General features: G+C 39.7%; 2 protein-coding genes across 2 annotated transcripts in view; both read right to left on the bottom strand.

The window, feature by feature from the left end:
• Positions 1-1,137: 1,137 nt before the first annotated feature.
• Positions 1,138-4,261, bottom strand: LOC105443879 (formin-2-like). Its single transcript, XM_030990230.1, has 4 exons — positions 4,189-4,261; positions 3,264-3,947; positions 1,967-2,079; positions 1,138-1,173 (listed from the first exon to the last, which is right to left on the bottom strand). Exons 1-4 carry the CDS (start codon positions 4,259-4,261, stop codon positions 1,138-1,140), a joined length of 906 nt encoding a protein of 301 aa, XP_030846090.1.
• Positions 4,262-8,631: 4,370 nt separating this feature from the next.
• The window catches only part of LOC591909 (protein CIP2A homolog), a 22,565-nt gene continuing 8,678 nt past the window's right edge, over positions 8,632-22,518 (bottom strand). Inside the window, exons 8-21 of the mRNA XM_030990625.1 lie at positions 22,409-22,518; positions 21,614-21,689; positions 20,726-20,935; positions 20,135-20,291; positions 18,297-18,444; positions 16,732-16,831; positions 15,863-15,981; positions 14,585-14,813; positions 14,214-14,276; positions 11,915-12,025; positions 11,107-11,303; positions 10,265-10,378; positions 9,609-9,831; positions 8,632-9,104 (exon numbers count right to left, since the gene is read on the bottom strand). The exon at positions 22,409-22,518 is cut by the window's right edge and continues 36 nt beyond it. Coding sequence (XP_030846485.1) covers positions 8,952-9,104; positions 9,609-9,831; positions 10,265-10,378; positions 11,107-11,303; positions 11,915-12,025; positions 14,214-14,276; positions 14,585-14,813; positions 15,863-15,981; positions 16,732-16,831; positions 18,297-18,444; positions 20,135-20,291; positions 20,726-20,935; positions 21,614-21,689; positions 22,409-22,518 — 2,010 coding nt within the window. The 3' untranslated portion in view covers positions 8,632-8,951. The remainder of the gene's footprint in view (positions 9,105-9,608; positions 9,832-10,264; positions 10,379-11,106; positions 11,304-11,914; positions 12,026-14,213; positions 14,277-14,584; positions 14,814-15,862; positions 15,982-16,731; positions 16,832-18,296; positions 18,445-20,134; positions 20,292-20,725; positions 20,936-21,613; positions 21,690-22,408) is intronic.

The raw sequence follows: 22,518 nt of genomic DNA, 5'->3' as shown, positions 1-22,518 counted from the left end.
ACATACCCCTTGTGAGGCATTTTTACTTTGTGGGGTATTTTTTCAGGACCCCACAGAGTAAAGTCTTTCAAATGACTGTATATTCGGTGTCCTATGCCCTGCGGGGCATTAGAAGTGGTACCCCATAAATGACATTTTGTGAGCGTGTGCTAAAACTTGCACACTTTTTTATGGTAACATCGTAAGCACACCGCCGGGTTGTTATCGCCAGGTTGTACCCCACTAGTAGGGGACCACAAGGTATATCTGGAACGCACAGAAATACCCCACAATCAGGTGCCCCACAAAGGCCCTGATGTGAGAATGTGTGTGTGTGTGTGTGTGTGTGTGTGGTTGTGTACGGGTGTATGTTATAACACACCCGCCCCCGCACACGACCCCACCCTCATATGTAGGCGTATACCCACACGAATCAATTTCATATCCTCCCGAGAAGAGCATGAAGAATGTTAAACTTATAATACATATTAACGTGACATGTAAGAAAGAAATACAAATGAGCCACTTGAGGCTTTTTGTTTTTGTTTTGCAAATATTTATTATCATGATCATATACATATCAATCACCTCTATTTAATTTCAACCTATTGAAAGATGTGATATATCCTTATAAGAACAAAAAATGTTTAATGAATATGTAATGATGATTTTCGAATCATCAAAGATTTTACCTGGAATACTAATTTTTTCAAATGAGATTTAGTCATTGCAGTGTGAAGCAAATACACTACAATACACAATTGATAATGAATATTGACCAATTGTCGACTTGAGAAATTCGAAGGTCAATGGTTTAAATAATATCCTGTAAGTACACAGTTCTTTATTTCTGAAGCAAAGTAAAAACATGTAGTCGCTTACTTTATCAACAGATCAAAGAATTATGAACTAAAAACCGAGTGATGTAAATGTGCACTTGATTATCATGTATTCCGTTTTTTTTTTTTTACCCAATCTCGTCTCTTATCATTTTGATAATCGTATAGAAGAAAAAGAACTACATAGAAGCCCTGTATCATCATAAAGGAAACTCGTTGTTAAGATTGGTTGCCATTCGTTGTCGTAAATGGTAAAAGTCTAAAGTCGATGTCATTTGATGAGCAGCAGTCTTCTATTCCAGCGTGGATTCTCATTCCTCTATATTTGGTTTGGGTTCGGAGGAGAAGGCCCGCTCTAAAAAGACAAAAGGCAAGATAATAGTTAAATTAATTTTGTTTGCATAGTTGCAAGTCTCTTTAAACGACTCATCTAGCTTCAGAAAGAATTTAAATACATTTCACATGTTGCTATTTCGTCTATCTGACTCTTAACATGATATTACATCTTTATAATCTGTGCATTTAAACTTAGTGATACTGTCTTTGACATGGCAACTGGAATATGTTCAATTGTTTGATGGATTGGTTTATGACTAATTGTCAAAATACATCAGACGGCAGTATAAAGGCAATCTATATTGAAGCAGACTTTCTTTAACAGTCGATACATTTCGTTTAACCCTCATAAAAGTATTGAATTATTATTTAATACGTTTATTTGAGAAACTTCAAATGTTAAACAATCATTTCCACAGTAATGTTTGTGAATGCATACTTTTAATGAGAAAAAATATTATATGTTCAGTTAAAAACTTCATCACTCATACCTTTACCAAATTTTAAGATTTGTGAAGTATGTAAAAGTTGATTTGTCGCAATTTACGTCTTTTGAGAAAGTGACATAATTATTAACGCTCACATTAAGGCTTTGAGGATTCCATTTTTTACTCAGATTTTGCTCTCTTCCAAAGCAATTTCATGTTCTGAAGAGACTATCCTGTATGTCTATCAAAACACATAATTTATTTCATAGCACTATCTGTTAAAAATGTAAATTATTTCACTTGTCAGAACTTTGACGATTAAACCTTAAACCAACAATGTACCACCTAGAATGTATTCCTAAAAATCAATAATGTCAGTCTTACCTGACACACGTCCTGGTAATCCCGGCAGCAATCACCAAAGCTCATGCAAGCAGCATCACAGAAGCAGGCTCCAGTGGGGTTCATGCCACCGCATGCACCCTCACATGAATCTCCTGCAGAATCGACAACAACATTATTTCAATGATTATAATATTCGAGGTTTATTTACTAATTTATTCACGCGTTTAATACAATGTTTCTAAGCTCGCAACGAAAATGTAATTATTCTGGCTACTAGATTCAGGCTTTCCGAGAATCAAGCAATGTATGCACATGCTTTACTGCCCAGGGAGCACTCAAGCCCGGCACAATTATTTTACCATCGGTCACAATGCTGAGCATATGCTACAATGTCTTTCGCATCCCAGCGAGCGGGGACCAATTTATCACCTGGGTGAAGAGAAACAATATATACGAAATCCTTTGCTGAATGATATAAGTCCGTGTCGGGGATCAAACACACGACTATCGCATCTCCAGTTAAATTTAAACTATTAGACTACGATGTGAGGTGCGTGTGCGTGTGTGGAGGGGTGATATCATTCACATAATTTGTATCCCCTCCAAAATCGTTCCCCTTTTCAGGTTTTGCAGAAAAAAGGTGTGATTATCTTCGACACTCCTACTTTCATAGGGTATAACCTTGCTGCATAACCAAATATATAAAAGAGGTGGATAATCTACTAACCTGTTGGAGGGGGTCCACTGGGAGGCGGCAGAGGGGCAGAGCTGTTACTTGGCGGTGGAGAAGGAGGGGCAGAACCGTTGTTTGGTGGAGGAGGGGGAGGGGCCGAACCGTTGTTTGGTGGAGGAGGAGGAGGGAAAGAACCGTTGTTTGGTGGAGGAGGAGGAGGGGAAGAACCGTTGTTTGATGGAGGAGGAGGAGGGGAAGAACCGTTGTTTGGTGGAGGAGGAGGAGGGGAAGAACCGTTGTTTGATGGAGGAGGAGGAGGGGAAGAACCGTTGTTTGGTGGAGGAGGGGGAGGGGCCGAACCGTTGTTTGGTGGAGGAGGAGGAGGGGAAGAACCGTTGTTTGGTGGAGGAGGAGGAGGGGAAGAACCGTTGTTTGATGGAGGAGGAGGAGGGGAAGAACCGTTGTTTGGTGGAGGAGGAGGAGGGGAAGAACCGTTGTTTGGTGGAGGAGGAGGAGGAGGGGAAGAACCGTTGTTTGGTGGTGGAGGAGGAGGGGAAGAACCGTTGTTTGGTGGCGGAGGAGGAGGGGCAGAACCGTTGTTTGGTGGCGGAGGAGGAGGGGAAGAACCGTTGTTTGGGTGTGAATGGTTACCGGATCCATTACCTGGGGGTGGGGTTGAAAAGTTAGAGGAAAACAGCCCGCGCTTAACGATTCGGCCGGCACGTGAGTGGTTGCCAGTGCCATTTCCAGGTCTTGGTGGAGGTGGGCCGGTGCCGTTGGTTGGGAGTGAGTGGTTACCGGTTCCATTACCGGATCTTGGTGGAGGTGGGCCGGTGCCGTTGCTTGGGAGTGAGTGGTTACCGGTTCCATTACCAGGTCTTGGTGGAGGTGGGCCGGTGCCGTTGCTTGGGAGTGAGTGGTTACCGGTTCCATTACCGGGTCTTGGTGGAGGTGGGCCGGTGCCGTTACTTGGGAGTGAGTGGTTACCGGTGCCATTACCGGGTCTTGATGGAGGAGGGCCGGTGCCGTTGCTTGGGTGTGAGTGGTTACCGGGTCTGTTACCGCGCTTAACAATTCGGCCAGCACGTGAGTGGTTACCGGTTCCATTACCGGGTCTTGGTGGAGGTGGGCCGGTGCCGTTACTTGGGAGTGAGTGGTTACCGGTGCCATTACCGGGTCTTGGTGGAGGAGGGCCGGTGCCGTTACTTGGGAGTGAGTGGTTACCGGTGCCATTACCAGGTCTTGGTGGAGGTGGGCCGGTGCCATTACCTGGTCGCGGTCGAGGTTGGTCTGTACCGTTTCCTGGTCTTGGTCTTGGTCTTGGTCTCTGTGGCCGATTGCCGTTTGCTATACGAATTTAACAGAAAAAATATGGACCATCTAAAAACAAATTTAAATACAGTCCTTTGTGAAATGTAGTAAACGTTCACGTATCTAACTCGTCTCCTACAGACCTAAACTGTATACACTGAATGACCGCACAATAATCAGTGCCAGTGATATCTTTTGAAAAATGCAATTTCAAATAAAGCGCTTACAAAGTATCCAAAGTTCCCCATACTGATGATTCAAATGTTTTCATACTTACGAGCCTGTGCGGCACAAACAGCAGCAAGGACCAGGATGACCAAGAGTCCGCTGAGAATGATTCGACCTGCCATGATGAGATTGATGATATCAGCTTGGAGTGGTCTTTGGTTGCTTGTGATCAGTATCTGGAAGAACACTGACTATGGCTTTCATGATGCCATCAGCCCTCTATTTATACATTTTCTACATTTAAATTCTCATACGGTAGGTCTTGATTTCAAGGCGCAGTGTTTATTAAACCACAGGTGTTCATAATTATGTACTTCTTTTTAGATCATGACATATTTACGCTACCGTCCCTTCTAACTTTGGCTCGGTAATCGAGGCTTCTGCTCTTTGTCCATCTGTCCGTGTCCAGTTTGACTGTATGGCCTGATGGATTTTATTTCATTTATATTGGAGTGGTTTGTTTATTTATGAGCGAGCGTATATGCATTAGTTTCATTTTTAGATTAAACAATAAACTTTTGAGAGGTCTTGAGTTGCAATGGCGCTGCGTGGGCGTTGTAAGCCAAGAAATGGGGGAGGGGTGCTGGCACCAGCGGATGGCACCGATCTTATTTGGCGGATGAAATGGCTACCAATTGAGTAAAAGGTGATGCTTGAAGTCCCAATCTCTCCCCCACCGTCTTTCTGTTTTTTATCTACTGAATTTCGATCAGGGGGCACGCCCTCTTTATTTTGTTTAATTATTTTTCTCTCTGATGATATAACGTTTCCTCACACCTCAAGTGATAAATATGTCCATATCCAATGCGAGACATTCGTGAAATTATTTACATTGATTTCGATTAGATAATAAGTATCCTCATTAATAGAAATATGGATAGAAGGGGTATATATCCCCCCCCCCCCCCCACTCCGAGAACGGACGGACCCCATGCGTGTTACCAAAATGTCCCGTAAAGGGGTACTTTTCGTGCGACAAAGTCCGGCCCGAAAATTGTAAAAAAAAAAGGGGTGTATTAACTTTTCACCCGGAGATTTCTTTAAAAAGGGGGTCTTTTTTTCTTTTTTCTCTCATCTCTTTGGACTCCTGAGAAATTATTCTGAATTCAGGGGGGTACATTGAGCATTTTTCATGATTTAGGGGGGTCTCCAATGCAGGAAAAGCCCGCGAAAAGCCGAAAGGAGGGTTCGGAAATGTTGGCAACCCTCAGATAGGGGGTGCTTTCAAAAAGAGGGAACAAGCTGGCATATGCGTACCCAAAATAACACTGAGTGGGGCGGGGGGGGGGGGATATATTCGCACTTGAAAGGTAATGCTTTTAATAGGACTTTTCAGGCTTGTGCGCATTAATCACTGCAGGTATCATGTATATCAAATACGGCGACCATCCCCTTCATGTACAGGCCCTTGTACAAACAATCACGTGCCCACAAGCACGTGTCACTGACAATTTAGTGTGTGTAACCATTTAGTTTGAAAGATAATCTTTCGCGGATCTACATATAACATCGCCTTGAAACTATCTGGTTAAAAAGCTTAAAGCTGAAGTTCAATTCTGGTATTGCGATTGCATTGTGAAAGAAACGGTGTGAAATCGATCAGAAAAGGTAAACCATCTATCATACAAGTATTGGTGTGTACTGCAAGGTTCTAGAATCATCAAAATCATAAGAAATTTGCCTAGTCTTGGTAAAGTTACAAGCACTGTAAACAGAAATATGTATGGGACTACAAGAACATGTGTCATAAAAATCCGTCCCGAATTTTATGCTGATATCATTTAGAATATTAAGGCACTTTGAAGAGCCATGCATTCAGGGAACATTTTTAATCTGATGTTCTTCCACACTAGCATAATAACAATGATAACACAAATTAGTTTTCACCTTTTCCCAGAACTCAACCTTCTCTTTAAGTTAACAGCAAGTCGCTCCAGTCGCACGATATGTTTATTGTCCCAAAGTAGATTCAACTTTAATTTCACTTATTCTCTCTTTCTCCACGTCTTTCATGTATATCCCTTTTTTAATTTTAATAATAATAATAATGGTGGCTTCTTTTATACCGCACATGTCCGTCACGTTGCGGCGCTCTAGCATTTCAAGGAATTAATTCCTGTCAGGTACCCATTTATATCACCTGGGTTGAGTGTGGCAAATGTAGATCAATGTCTTGCCGCGGCGAGACTCGAACCGTGGACCTTATATCGACAGTCCGTCGACGTATCCACTCGACCACGACACCTCTTTTATTTTCTCATCGCCTTGCGTTTGCGTCTCTCTCTCTCTCTCTCTCTCTCTCTCTCTCTCTCTCTCTCTCTTTCTTTCTCCCTACACATCTCTGTCTGTCTCCCTCCCTATCCCTCTCTCTCTCTCTCTCTCTCTCTCTCTCTGTCTCCCTCCCTCTCTGTCTCCCTCCCTACCTTTCTCTGTGTCTTCCTCCCTTCCTCTTTGTCTCCCTCCCTACCTTTCTCTCTCTCTCTCTCTCTCTCTCTCTCTCTCGCTGTGTCTCCCTCCCTACCTCTCTCTCTCTCTGTATGTCTCCCTTCCTACCTCTCTCTCTCCCTCCCTATCTTTCTGTCTCTCTCTCTCTCTCTATCTTTCTGTCTCTCTCTCTCTCTCTCTCTCTCTCTCTCTGTGTGTCTGTCTCCCTCCCTACCTCTCTCTCTCGATGTGTCTCCCTCCCTCTCTCTTTCTTCCTCCCTACACCTCTCCCTCTGTCTCCCTCCCTATCCCTCTCTCTCTCTCTGTCTCCCTCCCTCTCTGTCTCCCTGCCTATCTTTCTGTCTGTCTCTCTCTCTCTCTCTCTCTCTACCTCTCTGTGTGTCTGTCTCCCTCCCTACCTCTCTCTCTCTCTCTCTCTCTCTCTCTCTCTCTCTCGCTGTGTCTCCCTCCCTTTCTCTCTCTCTTTCTTCCTCCCTACACCTCTTTGTCTGTCTCCCTCCCTACCTCTCTCTCTCTGTATGTCTCCCTTCCTACCTCTCTCTCTCCCTCCCTATCTTTCTGTCTCTCTCTCTCTCTCTACCTCTGTGTGTGTCTGTCTCCCTCCCTACCTCTCTCTCTCTCTCTCGCTGTGTCTCCCTCCCTCTCTCTCTCTTTCTTCCTCCCTTCACCTCTCTGTCTGTCTCCCTCCCTACCTCTCTTTCTGTCTCCCTTCCTACCTCTGTGTCTCCCTTCCTACCTCTCTCTGTGTATGTCTGTCTCTCTCTGTGTATGTCTGTCTCTCTCTGTGTCTCCCTCCCTACCTCTCTTTCTTCCCATCTACACCTCTCTCTCTCTGTCTCTCTCTCTTTGTCTCCCTTCCTACCTCTCTCTCTCTCTCTTTGTCTCCCTCCCTACCTCTCTCTGTCTCTCTCTCTCTCTCTCACTCTGTCTCCCTTACTTCCTCTCCCTCCCCCTCTCCCTCCCTACCTCTCTTCACTCCCTCAGCCTGTCTGCACTGTCATACTTACTTCCTGTAGTACATATTAGCATTAACATACCCGTACACAAATTCCAACTAAACAGGAACATTTACACATTGAAATACAGCTTTATTCCATTATGATATACATGCTGTAATTACAATATGAATATGTACACATGAATATCATCTTTGAATGACATCTATTAATGCTTACAAATAATTTTTGCACAAAATACCGAAAATAGATGTGTACAATATTTACAAAGTATGAACATTTAGATACATATAAATATAAATTAAAAAATGAGGCACATTCTTTGACAATCAGCAGTTTAAATTGACCAAGACAAAAAATAATGGGGTCTTAACTCTAGTGTGCAGAACTTCTGAGGCTTTTCTACAATTTTACTAAGATACCTGATTTCATGTCATCAAAGAAAGCGTGAAATACAATGACAAAAATGTACAATAATTTCTTCTTTGTTTGTGCTTCAATATTTTGGTTTTCATCATACATTGCAGTGGTTGTATGTCTGTGTAATGCTAGGAGACAGCAAATTTCAATAATTCATATGGTGAAAATAAATAAATTATCAACTAGCAAAATAACAATGCTTCTCTTTAATCCCCCATCTCTCTCTCTCTCTCTCTCTCTCTCCTTCCATCTGGTTCCTCTTGTTTTAGATGAAGGCAGGGTGCTAGTGTCCATGGATAAGGCATTTATTGGTGTAGGCTCTTTCAACCTTGAGAGGAGGGAAGGGAGTTGTCCTGGGGAGCATTTCACAAAACTTGTCATCAGTGACAAATGACAGTATTTGTTATAAGCTACTGAAATCCTTGCTTCTGATTGGTTATCAGCAGATTTGTCACTGATTTTTGTCATTTGTCATTGAAAAAAAGCTTGTGAAACGGGCCCCTGGAATCACTTGATTTTTATGCAGCTACACTCTATTTTATTTCCAAATTAGTTTGTGGATATATTTTGTACATTGTACAGGTCAAGTGTGAAACCCAATTGGGATTAAGTCTTCATTCATGTTAAATAGGTAATGCGCCATTTAACCATACATAATATGCAACTTTCTGGGGGGGGGGGATGCTGTTATGACGACAGACATTATTTCTCTTGAATTATAGTACTCATAAGGCAACATTTTTTTCTAGAGTTAATAAGACATTTCCTGTTTTTCATTAAAAAAAAAAAACGATATTATAATGGTGAGCAGTATATTCATGATATGAATGGAAAAAGAAATGAATTCACTTTAAGATGGCTAATTTTAAAGCATGTATTTGAATAATGTATACAAATATTGTTTTGATAAAAGGTAAATGTGAATTTATGTATTTGTTGTAAAAAATAAAACTTGCCCATTGGGGCAAAGATATGGACTAAACAACAACATTTATTTCTCTTGTTGTTGTTTACTAGTCAGACTGTGTATCATGAGAGTCAGTTGTTGTTGTTGACTAAGCTGTTCTTTTTGTTGACTGATGAGGGCGTCCTTCTCTCTTATGGTGCTCTTCTGCTGCCGGCAATCTGTCTCAAGCTTCGAAACCTGAAACAAAAGAGTTAGGAAGGAAACATATTACATTGGAACTCCATTAAATGTTTGCATCAAAGGTTGAAACTGTTAGGGCTATGTTGCACATACATCTTCACTTCAACAATGGTGTCATTGAATCAATATCCCCATTCTTAAGAAATTTACAGTGACTCCCTATCCAGTCCCGCATCAAGTTTTAAGTACTTTTAATAACTTATCAATGTTTCCATCAGTTTACTCCATCATATCTCATTCAATTGTTAATTCAGTATGAACCAGAAAGAGCAATGCGTTCCAAAAAAAGGTCTTTATTTTATGTCTCACAAACTATGACAAATTCTGACAGAAAAAGGTCATGTTCATATCTTAGAAATATAGAAACATACAAAGGTTCAGCAGTAATTCGAAAACATATAGCACTTTTTAAGATCTAACAATTATGAACCCAGCACACCATTTCCACTCCTTCTGTATTCTGTTGTGCATTTTTAATTATTATTATGACTTTGTTTTCACCTGTTGAGAGAGTTTCTTCTTGGCTTGCTCCGCCTTGGCCAGCTCTCCTCTCAGCTTATCAATGGCAGCCTCCAGTTCCTCCCTCTCCCTCTCCGTCTTCCTGAGGGTGCTCTCCGTCTCCTTCAGCTCCTCCTGCAGCTCACCCAGACGACCCTCGGTCAGACGGAGCTGCTTGACCGTGCCCTTGTGTTGTCCTTCAAGCTCTTCCAGTCGCCCAATTGTCCTGTGGAAAAGATGTTGGAATTGATAGCGAAATTATAAGTGTTACTGGCAAAGAGTACCGTCTTTGAGTAGTTAACTGCCCGAACTGCCCTAAGCTTACATTCCCACTATTTCCCCAAACTGCAGAAACTCTTCTGTTTTCACATGCCTCATATAGCAGCAATAACAATATGGGGAGGGGGGGGGGTATCAAATTGATGCCATCCATCCCCCTTATTTTGGGCTAACTGCTGTACTTAACACTATTGGATCTGCTGCATATATACATTGATTGAACTTGTTATAACCAGGGCTCATCTTATAAAAAGGTTGCAATTGATTTGAATCAATCGCAACTACTTACAATACAGACCCCAGATTTTATGGTAAGCAGTACATGCATAGCTCATGTACCAATTGTAGCCTATCATATAAATGCTGTAAATTCTACTCACGTCTCATGCTTGTCTTTCAATGCTTCACTGTGCTTGGTCAGCATCTCATGAAGCTCCAGGAGACTGGCTCTCTCCTGCTTCTCAGCTTCCAAGGTTTCTCTCAAGCTCTCTAACCTGAAAGTAATCAAGTAAACAAGCAGGGAGATAATCAACATGTCAAGAAGTAAATACAACATTTCAAACTTTTGCCATTCTGTTTCTGATATTTTTCTGCTTTCATACGAATCAACTTATTACAAGGGCTGGATTGCCCTTTAAAGGTAAAGACCAGTATTGGAAACGCCCCAATTTCAAAAAATGAAATTGAAGCTCTTATTACCAATCATGTGAAAGAATATGTTTTGACTAATACATGATGATAAAAAATTTGCCGGGAAACCGCCTACTAATTCATATATTTGGTAAATTTGTTTCTCTCATGGTCTGTGAGAGATATAGGGTAGTCCCATATACATCTTTCTGTGTATAGTGCTTGTAATTTTACAAAGAATGGGCCAAATTTCTTATCATTTTGATGATTCCAGAACCTTGCAGATGCTAGATGCTAGATGATCAACCTTTTCTGATCGATTCCACAACGTTTCTTTCACAATGCAATCGCATGACCATAACTGGTCTTTACCTTTAACTACTTTACTACGGGAAACCTGTATATAGAGCCCGCTGAAGGAAAATGTGAAAAGTGGTTGTGATAGGCGGATGGTCTTTATCTCCAGGTTACTTTTGTACAGATTTCAATGAGAAACCAAGGAGAGAAAAATGTGGTCTTTATAGACAGGTGGTTTTTCTATACAGTTGGTCGCTAAAGCAGGTTTGACTGTAATAAAAATCATGAGTTTTACCTCTGACCCAGTTCAGCATGAGCGGTCGTCAACCTCTCGTGTTCCCTAGCAACCGCTTCCAATCTCTCTATCTGAGCCATCATGTTCTTCATCTCACCAGCCATCCTCTCTTTCTCCACCATCTTCCCGCTAAGTTCATCTCGGTACTCCTCGCTCCGCTTCTCCGACTCTTGGATCATGGAGCGTAGCTTGCGAGCCTACGTCAAAGAAGGGGTTATCATTGAATTGTGATCATTTTGAATTGGAGATTGGGACACTTAAACATAAACCTCTTGTGAAATAATTGTGATGCATTCTGGAAATTCCGATAACTTTCTTGTTCTCTTTTTTTTTTCTTTAGCTCTAACATAGGATACAAAGTTGGTGTTGTAGACATCTGTCTATATATATTTGTGTGTATTGCAAGGTTCTGGAATCATCAAAATGATAAGAAATTTGGCCAAGTCTTCGTAAAGTTACAAGCACTGTACACAGAAGGATGTATATAGGACTACACGAGCACATGGCGAAAAAATCCATCCCGATTTTTACGATGGTATGTGCCATATTTAGAATATGAAGGCATTTGAAGAGCCATGCTTTTCAAGGAACATGTCTTATCTGATGATCTTCCACCCTTGCATGATAACAATGATAACGCTCACAAATTGTTTTTCACCTCTTCCCAGAACTCAACCTTCTCTTTAAATCAGGACTGAGTACTCGTAATGTGATTACACTGTGACAGCGGTTACGTCGATGTAAACTCTTCAAGTCATCCATGTTATTGATGTATATGTTCGATGGGGCCGTTCCCCCCTTTTCTTACCTCGTTATCTGCCTGAGCCTTCCTGCACCTATACTGAGCAATCAATCTGTCTGCTTGGGCTAGGGCCATGGCTTTTGCCTCCAGTAGATCCTGCAAATGACTCTCCTTCGTCTAGAATATAAAAGAAAATGAAATGAAACAATTGGAACAGTACTTTTAATATGTTAACTGTAATCACAATGTATGCATTGTGGTTGGCTTACCTTTATTCTTGTACAATATTATCCTCAGAAAATTAATCCTTGGACAATCTTTCCCCTAGATTATTAATTATGAGCCCCTCTTTCAACAAATATCAATGTTATTTCTCTATCGATCTCCAAGCAGTACACATTTTTGACTGACGTTGTCCACACTTGAAATTGGGGTGAAGGCAAGGTTATATGTAACATGGAGAATTCTGAACACTTCATCACCATAATGACATGCCGTTTTTGTATAGCACATATCACATTATGATAACATCTCTACGCGCTTGTAAAATAATTTGAATATTATTACCCCGGTTTTAGCTCCAGCAACCATAGCGCTCAATGCATTCAAGGAATGAATCCTACCAGGTACCCACTAACTACACCTGGGGGGTGTTTCACAAAGATCCTAAGTAGAACTTAACTCTAAGTTGGACTTAAAAATTATGGACAGCCATTGGAGCCTTAAAATGAAATATACTCAAAAGCAGAAATTCAAGTATTTTACACATTTTATAAATTCCACAACAAGAATATGAAATCTCCTTAATGATAGAAAATATGAATGATTTGAATAAACATTTTATGCCTTTCAAAAATATTTTTACCAAATATTTTCAAAGATGCTAATGACTTTCCATAATTTTTAAGTCCAACTTAGAGTTAAGTTCTACTTAGGATCTTTGTGAAACACCCCCTGGGTCAAGTGTGGCAAATGTAGATTAATATTTTGCCAAAGGGCATTCGTGCCGTGGAAGGACTCAAACCCCTGTACCTTGTGGTTCATAGTCTGGAGACTTATCCTCTAGACCACAACACCTCTACAGATTAGCATGCGGCAAGATTGACCAAGAAATTGCTGCAAGCTTGACACAGGGTAATGCCTCTGTCACACCTTTGCGTATTTGGCTTGCGTTTTGCTGCGTATTTATGGCAAGCTGTTTTAACATTTATTCCTATTTCTTGATATAAACTAGATGGAACTTCGACTGCGCGCAGTCGAAAACGATGCCTCCGTCATAGAGCAAGTGTACAAACCAAAACAGAAGAAATTTTTCAAATTCAAGTTTCATTGTAATCCATTAACAGGTTCTCCGAATATCGTGATTACAAGCAATTTCTCATATACATATATGACCCTTTGATCTTTGACCTCATGACCCTAAAATCTACTCATTGGCTCTGCAAGATGTCCTGAGTTAAATAGTAATCCATCTGTCAGTTCTAATAAGAATGCGTTCACAAGCTATTTTTGCATACATAATGAGCCCATGACATTTGACCTTTGACCTCATGACCCAAGAATCTACTCAGTTCATTGACTCTGCAAGATACATATATGATTTAAGTTTGGCAGGAATCCATCAATCTGTTCAAATGAAAATGCAATCACAAGCTATTTTGCATACATAATGAGCCGCATGACCTTTGACCTTGACCTCATGACCCCAAAATCTAATCAGTTCATCGGCTCTGCAAGATACATACATGATCAAAGTTTGGCAGGAATCCATCAGTCGGTTCTTGAGATAACGCGATCACGAGCTGTTTTTGCATACATAATGAGCCCCGTGACCTTTGACCTCGTGACCCCAAAATCTAATCAGTTCATAGGCTCTGCAAGATACATACATGACCAAAGTTTGGCAGGAATCCATCTATCGGTTCTTGAGATAACGCGATCACGAGCTGTTTTTGCATATATAATGAGCCCTGTGACCTTTGACCTTTGACCTCGTGACCCCAAAATCTAATCAGTTCATCGGCTCTGCAAGATACATACATGATCAAAGTTTGGCAGGAATCCATCAATCGGTTCTTCAGATAACGCGATCACGAGAACGGGACGTACGGACGGACGGACGGACAACCCGAAAACATAATGCCTCCGGCTACTTCGTAACGGAGGCATAAAAAATGAATTCTTAATATCAAGAATTACCATTGCTTTACAACAGAAAATAATTTCTTGATATCAAGAAATAGGAATAAATGTTAGAACAGCTTGCCATAAAAACGCAGCAACACGCAAGCCAAATACACAAAGGTGTGACTGAGGCATTACATTGAGCTTACAGTCAGCAAGCATTATCGTTTTGGATACTTACTGCAAGAGCTGAAAGTTTGTGTTCGTAGACATCCATAATCTCCGACGCTTTTACATCTTTGAGCTGTGAGGGAGAAAAAAAAAAGTTCAAGTCACCTTGTCAACATGAGAATGACTGGACTAATTTGACGATTGTAGGAATTATGCTCAGAAAACAAATGTTTATATATTTTATACAAAATTTTACAATATCCAGCTAGTGACCTTTTACATCTCTAGCAAAAAATCATCTTATCGTATCCAATAATGCAGCTCACTTATCTAACATTTGACCTTTCTCGATGTGACCCCACTCTCACCTTCCCCCTTCCCATTCCCTACCCCTCCACCACAAAACATTATTTTAAAAAAGATAATAATGAAAAAACTCACATCCAAACCAGTCTGCATTCTATCGATCAGCTTGTCCAGTCCAGCATTGTCTGCCTTGGTGACCTTTGACCTTGTGGCCTCTAGGTTTGACCCCATGACGGACATATCGTAGCCGTTGGTGTGCGACTGGTTGAGGTTGTGAGGGTGGGGCGCTGCATGGTCCGAGGAGATGTCATGTTGTGAGGTTTGGAGGATGTGGGAATTGTTAGAGGCTATGCACTCTCCAAGGCTGATGAAAATTGAGGTGAGAAAAGTTAAATATTGATTATTATTATCTATGTAAGGCTTCCAAGTGGTACAATAAATCAGTTTATTCAATATCTTTAGCGCAGTACCCGGATGACTGACCAATATTGTTTTGAATTGTTTAGTCATCCAGGAACTTCATCTATCAATATTGATATCAATATCACACACAAAAAAAGCAATATTTACTGAGGTAAGTCAAATTTTGTTATTTCGCTAGTCAGACAAATATAGATGATAATAATACTGTATGGCTTTGTTTTTGCGTGATACCAGAACATATTGCTCTCTGTAAGTCAATATTAGACTCGTCCTGGACTCGTCCAATATTGTCATAGCTCGAGCAATATATTCTTGTATCACACTCAAACCTATCCAATATTATATAAATACCTATCAGTGTGCTATTCGTATGTTCAAAGATATCAAAAACTTGTAGAACTTGTCAACCCAAAAGGATTTTTTGACTTACAGATTAGATGTCTGTTCTGTATATCTTTTGAGGGTTTATTTGATCAATGATTTGCATATGTATTAATGTGTGATTAATGGAACTACTGTGTAATTCATTAGGCAATATTTTTTTAATTAATTAACTGACCAATTGATTGATTGATTGATTGATTGATTGATTGATTGACAACTTTATTGATTCTAACTGATTGACAGTTGAGTGAATTGATTTCTTGATAGATTCAATGACTCTTTTGCTTATTTATTGATTGGCTGGATATTATAAAATTGAGTAATTGATAAATTCACTGGTTTATTGACTAATTCACTTGTTAACAGATTAACTCACTAGTTTAGTGATTAATAAACTGGTTAATTGATTAATTCAATGGTCAATTGACTAATTCACTGGTCTATTGACTAATTCACTGGTCTATTGACTAATTCACTGGTCTATTGACTAATTCACTGGTCTATTGACTAATTCACTGGTTAATTGACTAAGTCACTAGTAAATTGACTAATTAATTAACTGGTTAAGTGATTGAATGAATGAATCATTATTTGGTTGATACTCACATAATTGTGGGGAAGTCTTGTAGAGTAGAAGCTGCTCTGATGAGCTTCAAGCTGACATGGACTCTCTCTCTGTCCCTAGAACTTAGACCATGGGCCATGAACGGAACCAATCTGGGGTCCTGTAAGGAGACAGATAAGGATAACGATAAATTATTTTGTCACTTTCTCTTTTTCTCCCCGTCATGTTTTTTCTTCCTCCCAGTCCTCACTATCTCTCTTTCTTTCTCTGTCTGTCTCTCTTCCCCTCCCCTCTCTATCTGTCTTTCACTTCTCTACCCCCCCCCCCTTTCTTCTCTCCCTCCCTCTTTTTTCTTTCTCTCTGCCTCTTTATGTCTTTTTGTCCCAACATCAACCCAACCACTTACCTGTAAGATTTGCACCCGCGTGTTCTTTATCTGTGGTACATTTGATTGCAGAGTCAACATCACATCCACGATATGAAGAAAAAAAAATTATTAGAAGTGGTACTACTCTGGCAGTTACCTTTCCCCTGCTCTCTGTTTCTCTCTCTCTCTCTCTCTCCTCTCTCTTTCTACCTCCATTTCTCTATCTGTCTGTCTGTCTGTCTCTCTCTCTCTTTCTCTCTCCTTCTCTCTCTTTCTACCTCCATTTCTCTATCTGTCTGTCTCTCTCTCTCTCTCTCTGTTCTCTCTTTCTTTTCCCATCCCTTCCATCACTTTTCTGTCTCCTTATTATCATCTAATGATCAACTTTTCTATCTTTTCTCTCTCCGTCTCTCTTACTCACTCTCACTTTAATCTTTTTTCTCTTTGCTTCCTTCCTATCTCCTTCTCTCCCTCTCTATCTGTCTCTCTCATTATTAAGGTGTCTTCTTTTCTTTTTGTCCCAACCTAAACCCAACCACTTACCTGTAAGATTTGTACCAGCGTGTTCTTTATCTGTGGTACATTTGATTGCAGAGTCACCATCACATCCACTATGTGAAGAATCGTTCCAACACCCGCATCACTGTTACAGAAATGAGATTACAGTAGATAGAAGTCATATAAAAAAAAAATCTATTTTTGTAATTTCTCAATTTTTTCTTCATTTTCCGAAAGAACATCAAAAACAATGTCCAAATGTCGAAAACCAATTGAATATGTTATAATTGGCTGAGATATGACCATCTGAATAAAGATACTCCCCATAGGAACTCAGTGTTATATGCTCTGGCTCCTAATGGTTAGGAGCCAGAGCATATAACACTGAGTTCCCATAGGACATATATTCATTCGGATGGTCATAACTCAGCCAATATTTAACATATTCAATTGGTTTTCTACATTTGGACATTATTTTTGGTGTTCTTTTGGAATATGAAGAAAAAATTGAGAAATTCTAAAAATAGATTTTTGATGACGTCACACTTCACCACTCTATACTGACTATTACAATCCATCTTTTTTTCTGAAGAGATGAAAATTGAAACCAGATTTTAAACTGAATATATTTGTGTTTTGGAAGGCGTCTCTCTTCAAAACCAAAAATGCAAAGAGAAATAACATTGAATCCAAAGCAGAACAGGTGCTTCTTGCATTATATTTTGAATTCAAATTCAACTCAAATGTGACATAAAGTCCTAAATACATGACACTTAGTAGCTGAAAATCGAATTGCAATGAAATTGAATTGCACCTATACGAAACTCTTTACTTAAAGCTTATCTGCTGTAGTTTACAGGAGGGATTAGACCGCTCTGCAAGGTCACTGGACAGGTGGTTATCTCATCAACTCAGCTCTCAGTTAACATAAGAAAAAGAGGATCATGGGGGACCAATGGTCACCGATTAGGCATTGTTTGTTATATAGAGGGCGCAAGTAGCTACCAGTAGTGCAGTGGGCCTTTAAAGAGTCCCCTGGTCTAAACAAAGCTTTACAGATATTATTACCCTGGTCATCGGATTCATTCATGCACAATTAGCACCATCTCCACTCTCTGAGGAGTATTCTTACCATATGGTCACCGCAAGGGTATCTGGAAATTACTAACACAAAGGCTTTCATCATCCTACTGGGTCCCCATTTCTCTCCTGGGTATGGATTGGCAAATGTAGATTAATGCCTTGCCAAGGGACACAAGTGCTGGTAGGGCTTTCTATGTGTAGTGTAAGAGAGTAATTTATAAAAAGTGAGGCTGTATACTGCCCTCTTTCGATCCCACCGCTGCCACCATGTTTCAATATCGTATTTAAAGCCCCACTGTACTACTTGCAGCTACTTGCTCCCTCTATATAGAAAACAATGCCTAATTGGGGACCATTGGTCCCCCCTGATCTTCTTTTTCTTATGTTAATTGAGAGCATAGTTGATGAGATAGCCACCTTTCAGTGACCACCCTGGGTGGTCTAATCCCTTCTGGTCAAACTAGTACAGAGGGCCTTTAAATCTCATAAACAATATTGTCACACAATGAAAGCAGAAGAGTTCTCACCTCCAATCGCAGTCTCCGACAGCCATCCTGGTTGTCTTGCTTATGCCGACCTGGTTGTTATCAAGCTGGTGCTCTACGATAGCCAGACAGGGGTCAAAGGTCATGACCCGACCCAACTCTGACCTTGTTCCCTCGTCTCGGCTCAGAGGTGAGAATGGTTTGGTCAAGGAATATCATTCTTTAGAGATTTTTAACAAAGCTTAATGTTACAGAAAGCTTTTATTGGTTATTTGGTTAGGGTAATCATATTAAACATGTCATTTAAAGTCATCGTTTAACAATGTTAAATCTGAGATGCATGGCCCTACGTGTTATTAGTGTCTGTGATAAAATGTAATATTGAAGCCCTACAAAAAATGATCATGAAGTGCCTCAGAAAAGTAAAATCCTTTGATTGACCAGTTTTACCATACTCATCTTCCCCAATAGACTGTAATGTTATAAAAAAGAAAAAAATGTTAGGAAAAACAAAAAATGAAATTTCGATTTCCAATCATAAATATCTTGAAAATCAGACAGGCGATCGGCTTGTAAAGTCATGGGATTCCTGACTGACCTAAAGGTTTATAATTATGATTGCAGCATGAGCTTAATCCAGGATTTTGTTTCAGAATCTGAGGCAATGTTACCGAGTCACTTTAAGCTTCTACCAACCTTAACATTTAGTAAGCAAGCTTTTGTCCACTCCTGTGGACTTTCTCAAGATAAGCTTAACGTATTTTAATCGCTTTGACCGTATTTGGATGCTTGTGGTGCAACCACAGTACATTTACAGTAAACAAAAACAAAATTGAGACAGCAATTTTGTTGTGATGCTGATGATGCAAATTGAAACTGATACACCAGTATGAATATATGTATTCTATTGGCTACTTCTATTTCCATTATCGTTTTTAGATTTATTAGAATCGGTATAGAATTGAAACAAGCCTAAGACAAAAGAAGCAAGCACATTGCGGTCATGTCATGATGTGCAAGTACCTAAAAAAGAACACTTGACTCGAACAGTTACTTTCATAATGCAATCACATGACCAGTAGTCACCCAAAGAAAATTCATGCCAACTGATAATTATGGACACATTATGAATGGATGGAAAGATTTTCTTGTGAAAAACATGAATAACTTGCTGAAAAATCATATAGATATCATGGAAGGTTTAAAATGCTGCTTTGTGGCTAGCTGTGTCTCGCATGTGACGTCACAGATCTCGACGCTCTACTGAGGACCGCTAAAGGCAAAAAATCTGGATCTCAAATTTTTTTTTTTTTTAGAGATGTTTACTGCGGGCCCCAAACATAATTTGAAGAGGGAATTTGTTATTTTTGATCAGTAAGGCTTCCCCTTCGCAATGATATGTATTTTGCAACAATTCAAAACACTGTTGATGCTTCGGTGACTACTTTAAAGGTAAAGACCAGTATTGGAAACGCCCCAATTTCAAAAAATGAAATGGAAGCTCTTATTACCAATCATGTGAAAGAATATGTTTTGACTAATACATGATGATAAAAATTTTGCCGGGAAACCGCCTACTAATTGTCTTTGGTAAATTAGTTTATCTACATGGTCTGTGAGAGATAAACGCATGTGTTGCGCACGTGTGCGTATAGTCCCATATACATCTTTCTGTGTGCAGTGCTTGTAACTTTATGAAGACTGGGCCAAATTTCTTATCATTTTGATGATTCCAGAACCTTGCAGTACACACCAATACTTATATGCTAGATGATCAACCTTTTTTGATCGATTCCACAACGTTTCTTTCACAATGCAATCGCAAGACCATAACTGGTCTTTATCTTTAATTGAAAGTGAAAGTAAAGAGTAAAGGATATTCATAAGTAGACACATGAGCCTTGAGATCTTGTTGAGTTTGTGTCTGATGAATGGACCCTCAAGCTCCTGCAACGGTAGGACTAATCTGGTTGCCATGGGGATAGTGACATCAGTACGAGGGGAGAACTGGGTGACGAGACCAGAATCTAGCATCTCCTGAAAACATAATGATAATAATAATAATAATAATACAAATAATTATTTATGGTTCTTGTATAGCACATCTAGGCCTATGACATTATGATATAGCGTTTCTATGCGCTTCCAAAGGACCTGAGATATTATAAAGTGCCTCAAAAAAGTAAACATCTTTTAAAATCAGTTTTAACATACTCATTTTCCCCAAAAGACTGTAGTGTTTTAAAAATCGTTAAGAAAACAGTTTTTTAATTTTGATTTCTAATCATAAATACCTTGATCAGACAGGCAATGGGCTTGTAAAAGTCATGGGGTTCCTGAGTGACCTAAAGGTTTATAATTATCATTGCAGCATTAGCTTAATCCAGGATTTTGTTTCAGAATCTCACAAAGATACCCAATCCCTTTCACAGAATTTGCTCCTTTTGACCTCTACTGAGTTCCTGGCCTACCTCGTAGACTTCCCTGAGTAGATCCAGGGCCAGGATTGAGACCGTGTTGTTACTCTGGACCGGTCTTGAGGCCCACTCCACCACGGCAAAGAAGGCTTCTGATTGGTGGGTTTCCTGACCTCGCTGGACCTGTGGTGAGGTCATGATGCTACGGCAGATCGTCGGGCGGAGACCAGACACACCGCAGAACGTCAACATCAACTCAAAAAGCTAAAAATATGAAAATAATACAAGTCAGTCTGTATTATCCTCCCCAAGATTAAAATTTATATAAATACAAGTTTTCCACATTTTATCCAATTCTCATTATTTAATTTTCCTCTTTCTCTCGTTTATCTTGAAGCTCTGTTTATGATAATTTAGTTTCACTGAACCCCATTTGGAGAAGCACAGATATTTATCATCAGATACACTGCAGAACGTCAGCATCAACTCAAAGAGCTACGAACAGAGATTTATTTGAGAGAGTGTTACAGATATTTTATTAATCTAGAGTCTGAGATGAAGAATCAAGAGTTGCTCTATAAACAAGTCATGATGCTACAGCAGATCGTCAATCGAAGTCCAGATAAACTGCAGAACGTCAACATCAACTCAAAGAGCTACAAACAGACTAACAGAGATACATTATTTTGTGAGCATGTTACAGATATATCATTAATTCTGAGTTTGATATAAAGAACTATGAGGAGTTGCTAAATAAACAACATATTAGACATGTGTTAGTCTTGTTTTGTGGTTTTTATTGTTCATGAATATCAATTTTGTTAATATGCTATGTTTTGTTAATGTATTATTTTTTCATGTGAAATAACTGAACTGAACTGAAACTAAAAACTGGTCGAAGTGGAATGAGTAATGTAAACAAAATTATTCCCAAATACTTACTTTGCAGACTGATTCTTCATCTTGTGTCGGCAGCAATCCTAAAACTCTGTGCATACACAGCTGGAAATGTTCAAACCTACAGATAATAATATCATACCAATAACAGATGTAAAACATCAAAATAGATGACTGTAAACAATAGCCTACAACAAAACTTACAGAAGTCATTGATGTATATTAAGAAAAAATTGTTTAACTTGTAACATACAAAATTATTACTACACATGTATTTCAAATATGTTTATCACTATCAGAACAGCAAACGAGTTTCATTGGCCTATTTAGGACTCTCCTTACACTAGTCGTATGACTTGCTGTCTAAGAGTATCTGTTAAGTGGAGATGTCGTGGACTAGTGGATATGTCACGTGACTGTGGATCACAGGGTTCGCGGTTCAAGTCCCGTCGCGGCACTAATATCCTTTGGCAAGACAAAACCGTAATCTACATTGCCACACTCCATCTAGGTGAGGTAAATGGGTGCTTGGCAGGAATTAATTCCTTGAAATGCTGACGTTAGGGTAAAAATTGTGGAGCGCCAGGAGTGTTAAATCAGACAGACATGAAGAATATAACAACCCACTTTTATGATTATTATTCTTAGTATTATCATTATGATTATCATTATGCCGGTAGTGGCTAATTTGTGCAATTACAAACTACACAAACCAACAACAGAAAAATTGATTTAAAAGTATGTTTCAAAATTGTCTTGGCCTCTCTTACAGCCAAACAACAAATCCTACAAATTTCTTTGTTCAAACATTTCTCAAGAGAATCAATCGAGTGAACTTACAAAAGTAGGCTCTGTTGTATCCTAGGGCTTTTCAGAAGGTCAATGAAAAGGTCAACGGCATAGCGACGGGTCACGACCCCATCACCGTTGATCAGGATGTTGAAGATAAG

The sequence above is a fragment of the Strongylocentrotus purpuratus genome, unplaced genomic scaffold (assembly GCF_000002235.5).
Source record: "Strongylocentrotus purpuratus isolate Spur 01 unplaced genomic scaffold, Spur_5.0 spur5_contig_844, whole genome shotgun sequence".
Taxonomy (NCBI): domain Eukaryota; kingdom Metazoa; phylum Echinodermata; class Echinoidea; order Camarodonta; family Strongylocentrotidae; genus Strongylocentrotus; species Strongylocentrotus purpuratus.
This window is presented reverse-complemented; position numbering and strand designations above follow the sequence as displayed.

Coding starts and splice junctions, on each gene's coding strand:
- LOC105443879 (XM_030990230.1), bottom strand. CDS start 4,261: ATGGCAGGTCGAATCATTCTCAGCGGACTCTTGGTCATCCTGGTCCTT. Junction 3,948..4,188: donor TGTTTGTGCCGCACAGGCTC/GTAAGTATGAAA, acceptor AAATTCGTATAG/CAAACGGCAATCGGCCACAG. Junction 1,174..1,966: donor ATTACCAGGACGTGTGTCAG/GTAAGACTGACA, acceptor TTGTCTTTTTAG/AGCGGGCCTTCTCCTCCGAA.